Source organism: Rutilus rutilus (genome assembly GCF_951802725.1).
Source record: "Rutilus rutilus genome assembly, chromosome: 13".
Classification (NCBI taxonomy): domain Eukaryota; kingdom Metazoa; phylum Chordata; class Actinopteri; order Cypriniformes; family Leuciscidae; genus Rutilus; species Rutilus rutilus.
Window position 1 is genome coordinate 34,927,052 of NC_140218.1, and position 9,254 is coordinate 34,936,305.

At 40.4% G+C, this 9,254-nt stretch overlaps 1 protein-coding gene across 1 annotated transcript; it reads right to left on the reverse strand.

The window, feature by feature from the left end:
* Positions 1–3,130: 3,130 nt before the first annotated feature.
* Positions 3,131–4,992, reverse strand: mafba (MAF bZIP transcription factor Ba). The gene is made up of 2 exons (XM_084428107.1): positions 4,859–4,992; positions 3,131–4,757 (listed from the first exon to the last, which is right to left on the reverse strand). The coding sequence occupies exon 2, from the start codon at positions 4,606–4,608 to the stop codon at positions 3,448–3,450; it is 1,161 nt and encodes a 386-aa protein (XP_084284233.1). The 5' UTR covers positions 4,609–4,757; positions 4,859–4,992; the 3' UTR covers positions 3,131–3,447.
* Between the last annotated feature and the right edge of the window lie 4,262 nt (positions 4,993–9,254).

A 9,254-nucleotide genomic window follows, 5' to 3' on the forward strand; every position in this document is an offset into this window, starting at 1 on the left:
GAAGAGTGGCAAAGCTCTCACAACACGCTTAACTTACTGTAAAGTCTGTGAGAGAGTCGCTGACCGCTCACGCGTTTCTGAACGTAGTTTAGAAATCAGTGCCTAATCGGATGTGTGCTTGCTCTACGCGCTGTTTATTTGATTTGATTTTCATTTAAAAAGTGGATTTTTATGGATCGGTGGACGGCTTTTATTTTAAACCCTAATTCCAACGTCCATACTGTAATGATAACAATGCATTTGCATGTAGTTCAATCAGGCTATGAGCAGCGGGGTTAGTGGTCACATCTCAACAACGATTAGCTTTTGAGTCAATTGCACAAATTCTTGTTTGCATTGTTTTTTGACACCTATCTTAAACCTCCAGCCTAAACTTACAACATTATCATACTTTGTAAAAAGCAGTGGTGCAACAAGCAAAGACAATAAAACTGCACTGGCATAAAAGACAAGAGACAATACTGAACGGCATCTGTTGTTTGTTTGTTTTTTAATGAAGGGCATCAAGATGGAAATGTTCAATAGCTTTTCCGCAGTTAAGACTTTCAGGTGTGTTCCTATTCAGAAATTGGTTTTAAAATAAACTGCAAGTGTGACAACTGCATAGTTTTTAGTATTACAGTGACATGAACACAATAATCGCAAAAATCATCGTGGTATCACACTGGGCTAAACACGCATGCGCTTTTTTTATTATGAATTGTATAGATATTACCAAAAAAAGATGGACACTAGTCGGTAAATTGGTTATAAATGTGAAAAAGTGTGTTGTCTTGAGTGGCGGAAGGGTTAATTGTCCTGTTCCCACAGTCTGGGCTTTGAGCGCAAGGTCAAAGATCTCGTTTTACCGAGCGCACGTGCGCGCTGGATTTCTGCTCGAGTCAGCACGCGAGGCGCTGCAAATCCTGCAGGTCGCAACACAAGCGAAGGCCTTCACACACACCGAGAGAGAGAAAGAGAGAGAGGAAGACTTAGCACGGATTCTGCTTTTAGCTTGCTTTCTTTTTCCAAATGATACAAAAACGCCCCTTCATATTTGATGTAGCTTTCTAAAATAACGCGCTCTGCAGAAGAGCATTTCAAAGTTTGAAAAAGAAGGCGTGTCTCGGATATTTTACCTTATCAAACAAAGGGTTATAAATAGGCCTATATTTAAACAAAACAAAGTTTAATCCGTCCCGTTGTTAATATTAAGAGCGCATAATTCCTGCATGCGGTTCGTTCGAGCTCAAAGTTCAGCGAGAGACAAACAACTCGAAATTATCGTTCCTCCATCGTATTTGCAATAAGCTTGATCGATGACTAACTGATTGTACTGGATTGAAGTGATGCACGATAACAGTGCGGCGTACAGTAAAGCGAAATCTTGCGCAACATGGACAGACACAGGGATTGACGCATACAAATGAGTTGCTACCAAATCAATGTCGTTTCACTGACTTTAATAAGCAAAATAGGAAACCATTTCTTCCAAAAACAGCAAAAACGAAACAGAAACCAGCCTGAATGGAACAGTCCGAATTGAACTTATTCTTTTTTTTTCCATTTATATAAACAGATTTGAAAATTGATCCCCTCATAATAGCATGAAATTAACAAACAGAACAACAACCCGCTGCTGCAGTTTACATTTGATTTCAACACAGTTGAATCAGTAATAAACCAAAAAAAAGATTTTTAAATGCATGACTTTTTAACAACATTTCTTAGATGCAAGCACCATGCTTATTCAAATATGATCTGACAAGTTTGTTAATTTAAATCATTAAAATAAAAACTATGCATCTGGCCAGCAGAACCAGAATCTCGACATAATAACAAAACTAAAAAAAAAAAAAAAAAAAGAAGAAAAAAAAAAAAAAAAGAACAATAACATGAGACATATAATTTTTCATTTTGAGATTATGCAGAACCTGAATCCCTTATTTTTTACTGACCGGCAGAAAAAAAAATAAAGGAAAACATTTAACATTGATCATTGAAACTCTCCATTGAAATACATGCGTAGTTTTCATGTTAGGCAATAATACACAAACCCCTGATTTAGGAAGCCTGACACCCTCGAGCTGGATTATAATAACTACATTTTGAAATGTTGGTTTATAAAACTGGCAGCTCATATAGCTCAAAAAAATAAAATAAAAATAATAAGAAATGATGATGATGAAAGGGTGCCCGTTCGTTGAAATCCTATCCATCAAAAAGATACGACCTATAAGAATTACTTATATTATAGAATAGCAATAGATTACGCAACAGCCTGCGTGAAGGGGACAAAACACGCGCGCGCACTTTTGTGTCTCGCTACAATCAGACATGACACTATGAGCATCAGTTCAGATGAAGCGCGTGCTTTAACATCACCTGTGTGTGCCACATGTCTTCATTAAACGCGGTTCTGCCAAAACAAAGAAACAATCAAAAAGAAGAAATGAAAAAAAAAGAAAGAAAAAAAGCCAATACCAAAATCATAACCCCCCCGCCCCCCCAAAAAAGTGCGCTTCTTTTAAAAAGTTTGCTTACTTTAAATGCAACTGCAAAAATGCCCATTACTGGAAATCAATTCCCAAAACATGAAACAAATCATAAAAGTTGGAAAACAATCAGCTCTTCGATGTCGGTTTGTAGGTTTGCTGTTGCATATATTTACAAGTCCAAAATGAACCCATACAATGAGCCAGTCTCATATCCCCCAAAAAGAGCTAAAGATCAAAAACATGCTCTTTATGATACATAATGAACAGAAAGAAAGAAAGAAAGAAAGAAAGAAAGAAAGAAAGAAAGAAAGAAAGAAAGAAAGAAAGAAAGAAAGAAAGAATGTATAAAATAGAAATTATTACCATACATGTCCAGCATGCAGGATTAATATCTTAATGCAGATTTATGTGTTTGTTTTTGTCGTTTTTTTCCTTTTTCTTTTTAATATATATATATATATCTATATATAACCAAGCAGGCAATAAACCAATGAGATGTTGCATAAAGTTCCCCTGTCGGGTTACACAGGAGAAGTAAGGGAGGTTTTGCATATTGTGGCGCTCTCAACTTTTCTAGCCAAGTTGGGGGGAAAAGTCCAAAGTTTCTCTTTTTCGCTTAGCACAGACTTTTTTTCTTTTTCTTTTTTCTTTTTCATGAACAACCGAGAACAAAACCAGGTGGAAAGAAGGTCTTATCTGAAGGTTTTATCCTAAATACAAAAAAAAAAAAAAAAAAAAAGCCAGTTCTTCGCTTTTCTTTTCTTGTCAGATCTCTACGAAAATGGGTAAAAGTATAACTACAAGCAACTAATCTACATTTCCCAGAAAACATTCTAACATGTTCTTAGTTGCCGAGGTCGGTGGCGATGATTACATATGCGGTTATTATTTCTCGTGGGTTATTCTTCTAATAGGAGCAGTACTGTATCTGTATAATGTCTCAGTCTCAGGCATAAGAAGCGCACTGCACTCACATGAAGAACTCTGGAGAGGACGGGTTGTCGCTCGTGGATCCTGCCTCGCGGAACCCGTTCGCTCCGCTCAGTTTCTCGCACTTGAGTTTGTAGGCGTCTCTCTCTCGGGCCAGCCGGTTGATCTCTTGCTTGAGCTGCTCTACCTGGTTGATGAGCTGGGTCTTCTCGTTCTCCAGCACGTGCTTCTGCTGCACGCGCTTGTAGCGGCACGACTGTGCGTAGCCGCGGTTCTTCAGGGTCCGGCGTTTCTGCTTCAGGCGGATCACCTCGTCCTTGGTGAAGCCCCGCAGGTGTCGGTTCAGCTCCCGCACGGACATGGACACCAGCTGGTCGTCGGAGAAGCGGTCCTCCACGTTCAGGCCGTGGTGACCCTGCTGGCCCGGGTGACCGTGCGGGTGGTGATGGTGGTGGTGGCGGTGGTGGAGCTGCTGGGGCGAGCTGGGAGACGGGCTGTCGGGGTCCTGACTGTGGTGGTGGTGGTGGTGGTGTTGATGCTGGTGGTGGCCGGGGTGCACTGGCAGGTCGTCGGGGTGATGCGGGATCGCGCCGTATTGGTGATGGTGCTGCGGCTGCTGCTGCTGCTGCTGCTGTTGCGCGTGGCCGTGGTGGTGGTGATGCGCGCCCCTGTATCCCTCAAAACCTCCCGCTTGCAGCTGCTGCTGCACATGAGGGGGCGGAGGGTGCCCGTGGGCCGTGGCACCGATCAAAGCCTCCACCGCGTCTTCGGGCGTCAGGCTTAGCGTCTGCGGGTCGATCTGCTGCGGGTACGCGCCGCTGGGCATCCAGTACAGCTCCTCCAGATGGTTCTTCTGCTCCGTGGGGCTGAAGCTCGGGGAGGACGGCACGGAGCTGCACGGGGTGCTGATCGGAGTGGAGGACACGGAGCCCTGCGGCTGGAGGCGGTTGCACTGCCGTATATTGGAGCGGTCGAGCCCCGCCAGTGCCTCTTTCTTCACCTCGAATTTCATTAAATCAAAGTCATTGACATATTCCAACGCCAGCGGGCTGGTGGGCAGCTCGGGCCCCATGGCGAGATCTGCGCTCATCGTGTCCCTGTTCTTCAGCAAAGTGTTTACCAACGTCGCAAAATCCGACTTTTGCCTTTGCGCATGCAATATTTCTGGATGGGTTTCCGAACGCGACGCGCTCGAGCGCATACAGTGTCACTCGGAAATGTTCAAACAGCAAAAAAAAAGAAAAAAAGAGAAAACTTTCAGGACTAATGCACTGCAAAAGACATTTGCCTCATATGGACGAACAGACCTCGACTTTCAGCTGCAGTCTTTTGGAGTCTCTACTCGCAGGACTGGAGGAAGAAGGAGAAGGGGGGAAAAAAGTCAAGTTTCTCTCTCGCGTCCCGTCGCCGCACTCGAACTCAAAGCATAAATAAAAGACACAAATGAGTACCGGAGAAGGGCTCCCGTCCCGATCCCGGATACTCCAGAAATATGTCCTTAAGCCAGCGACGTGTGCTGTGTTTCTCCAGCTCTGCACCGCAGAGAGTTCAGCTCGCTCTCACTCCTGAGTATTCAGACTGTAGCAGGACGCCAGACCTCTCCGCGCTGTTATAGTGTGCGCGCGCGTGACGTCAGAGGGGGCTGGCGACCAGTCAGATCGGTGGAATTAGCATAATGATCGTTGTTTGTGTGTTTGTCAGCTGACGGGATGAAGAAAGGGACAGTGGTACTGATTTGATATGGTAAAAGAAAAAAAGTACAACATGTACTGTTATATTTGATATAACATATTCTTATGAAAACATACACTTCAAATTAGTTTAAGTGAACCTTTAAAATAAAGACAAAACCTTGAGATTATGCATGCCTGTTTTATTTTAAATAGATAGCCTATGAGCTTGAAACATACAACTGCAGGTTGTTTCATCAACCAATATTCAATTGTTATTAAATTCCAATAATAGAGCTTGTGGCAAAATTACTCACTTAAACAAACATGCTTGGAGTAATCTCAGCTCAACAAGTTTTCATGTGATTTTCAAGGGAGACCCCCCCCCCCCCCCCCCCCTAATTAAAAAATATATATATTACAAAAACGTCATGGAGAAAGTCAGAGTCGTTGCTGTCGATGATGTTAACGATGATGCTGAAGTTGTCTGTGAATGAGGACGCCCGCAAGACCCATCAGGTGTATGGTTTTGTTATTAGTGACTTTTGAATTTTCAAAGGTGAAAGGCTGGTCTTGCGCTGCGCGTGACGCTGGATTGATGAAAACTCACCCAACGCTGCCCTCATGTGGCGTGCATGATCACTGCCCCGCGCTCACCTCGCGCGCAGCTGCTGCCTTAAATTACACAGGGCTATTCGACTGTAAGATAAGTGAGTTTATCTGTGAATAAATTGAAACTGTTAATGAGAATAAAGAAATAATTTATAAATCTGTGAACTTGGATGACCTAAAACGTTCGTGCGTAAAAGACGCAATGCGCGTTAGCGCTTTGATCATCTTTCATAACAGGCATGGTTACAGCGTCGTTTAAGCCTATTGATTGTTAGTGTTAGGCACACAAACAGATTAATTATTAATTAAAAGTGCTTAAAATATTGCAATAAGTATAATGCCAATGTGACTAACCGTAATAAAATACATATTGTTTTTTATCGTTATTTCAGCGTCTGTCTTTATCTTCTATCTATAGGCCTATATATGTGTTGTTAATTATTCAATAACAAGTCCTCATTCCCTTCTCCGCCCAAAACACTTATTTGTTGTTGTTGTTGTTGACTTTTGACGCATTTTGATACATTTTACGATTTGCCATATTGCATTTTTCCTAACATGTCTTTGATCAGATATTAATAGAGTTGACTTTAAGAAACAGTCTCAGAAATTATCCTGCTAAAACGCAGCAATCCAATCAGTCCGGACACTTTATTCAGCAAAACAAAACCTGCACAAAATAGGCTATAGCCTATATTGTATTCTTTTCTTTATTATTTGGGTATCACTCCACGTAGCACTGCGTATCATATTATAGGCTATAGGCTATGTATTCATTATTTTAATATATTTTATAAATAATTGTTTAAATTGTATCATTTTCCTTTTTTTCCCCACTACCATGAAAAGTAATTGTTCCTGTTTTCGGTCATTGCGATTTTTTTACTCACCCATATCACAAACAATAATGCCACTGCATCGCATCTGCACGTCAACTACAAAGCCAACAGTGAATTCTTTCATCGATATTAAATAATACAAAGCCCTAAAAGTCAGATCATATCGCGTCACTCCAAAGATCATAACTCAGTGGAGGAAACATGTTGAGTCCGCCGGTACCGCGGGCCCGTCTCATCACGCGCGCGGGCCCGTACAGTCACGCGCTCTGATTCCCTCAGACTCGCCTCTACTGGTTCCTCTCTCTCTCTCTCTAATGGAGAGGAGATGCCGAAAAACTCTCCTGTCAGCAGCATATTGGTGGTTAATGATCTATTAAGTGATCCTCTTGCTTATGGACAGCGGAAAAAGTGTTGATGCACGCTTATTTGGCCTAATGAGATTCCCATCCTACGAATTTTAGGAATGAATAAGAGAAATAAAATCAGCTCAGAGATGTTTCAAAGAGCAGTTGTCAAAGCGAGACGTTGTGGACCGTGTGCCGGTGAGAGCATCAGGCCTGAGACAGTGGGCTTGGGAAGAATGCTGTTCTTGAGGGCTTTTTGTTTATTTTTACCGCTCATAAGGACATATAGGACATTCAGCTGTGGACATCACGATAAGTAAGAAATATCGATAACTATATTTGTATATCTGCACTTCTGGAACTGTGAAGACAAGTGGATTTTGTTGTGTTTTTTTTTTTTAGTTTTAGTTTTAGTTTAAAACATTGCAGACGACTTTAGAAAAAAAAAAAGCAAAGGCACGTTTAATGTTGCATGATTTCATCAGATCAATGCGCGTGCGCGCGTGTGTGTGTGTGAGAGAGAGACAGACAGATAGACAGACAGAAAGTATTCTCTTGTTCCCTCGTCATCTTCCTCACGGGACACAAACAGGCGGTTGCGAAAGGCTTGTGCTCTGCTTTCTAGAAGAGTAAAGTGGGAAACAAAATACATCATCTATTAGGAGAGATGGGTATCAATATGTAACAGACATGACTATAAAAACTTGAACCAATTTGGCACTAATGATATAATATCAATGACAGATCCACTTCTCTAGAAGATTCTTATTCTTATTTCCAGTCAACGTTATGTCATGAATTTCATCTTGCCCATAGGCCTATGTATTTTCTTAATGTAGGGTGTTACTGTTAATTCTTGTATTATACAGTCGGTTGTTGGTTATCAACAGCTTCAAAAGTAAAATGCAAAATTTTTTATTTATGTCGCAAACCAATAAAAACAGTGTTATTAGATATTATATAAATCTGATGTAACCTTGGTAATAATAAATTACCAATGGGAAGCGTTTAAAAACAATTAAGAGATTCATGCTTAAGTGAAAGTTTAAAACAAGTGTTTAAAAATATAATTTGTAAATCTCTTAAAGGCAGGCAACAATGCTTTAAAATATGGCAAAATATATATATATAAATAATAAAAAAATAAAATAAAACAACGAAAATGACACTTGATGCAACGATATGACATAGATATTGAGACTTACAGGCTATCGGAGTAGAAAAGGAAGATAGGCGAGTCCGAGTGCGCTTGATTTGATATAAAATGTCTCGAACTGTGATGCTGATGAAATCGGAAAGCGAACCACTTTTACCAACCGAGTAACTTCATAACGAGCAGCCGAAAGATTTACAAGAGTGCGACGCCCCTAGTGGAGAAAGCCCGCACACACACCTCAGCACAGCCGAATCACGCCTGCAACTTCTCTTTATTTCTTTATTCTAACGCAGATAGATACAAACAAAGAACAGATAAACGAACGAATGAATGAATGAATGAATGAATAAATAAATACATTTCAAGGTCTGTGAAAACAAAGTGAAAATGTTAGAAAAATGGCATGCAACATTAGATTTCCACCGAATGAGACAAATTCACTACAGACCCACAAAGCAATGGCTTATTTGTGATTGCAATTATTTTATTAGAAAATGTGCATGCATTAGTGTTTCTGACATTACATTTGTTTCTGTATTACAGTATTGGACGCTTTCTTCTAATACTGCGCCACGTAAATACCAATGCTTTGCACGGTATTATTAAAAACGCATGTCTATTAATATAAATAAATAGATTGTCTCCTCAGTTGTTAGTAAAGATAACAGTTAGTGCATGTGTTTGGAACGCGCCTTTATAAAACACGACGCCGTCAATCAACGAAGGCTCTGAATTAGGCGATACTATTGACTGATGAGGGAAAAGTTGAGGATATAGCTATTAGACACGGAATTATGGTTTATCTTTGGTTTAAGGATTCTGTCTGACCTCCATGATAATCACCACCTCATTATCATCAATCATCGTTATATACTGCCTTTATTATTAATATCCATAATTTACTATATGAATACACGTAAAAGAGACCTAATACAGGGGTAGCCTATTTAAAAACAGGCTATAAATAATTGAGGGCAAGGGGGGAAAAATAATATTTCAGAATGGGGCATTTTCCAGTTTGACTTTGTGCCAAATGAAGCGGTCATTATTTTTATATGGGTTATTCGTACGATCAGATGCACTTTATTTCCACTCGTTGTGATTTTACATTAATAGGCCATGCGTTTATTTTACAAAACGTCTCAAAAACGGTAAAACATACAATATTTATATTCTTTACATCATTTCAAGAGCTTTGTATCATTCGTGATATTTAGCAAACAGCA

Coding starts and splice junctions, on each gene's coding strand:
- mafba (XM_084428107.1), bottom strand. CDS start 4,608: ATGCGCTCGAGCGCGTCGCGTTCGGAAACCCATCCAGAAATATTGCAT.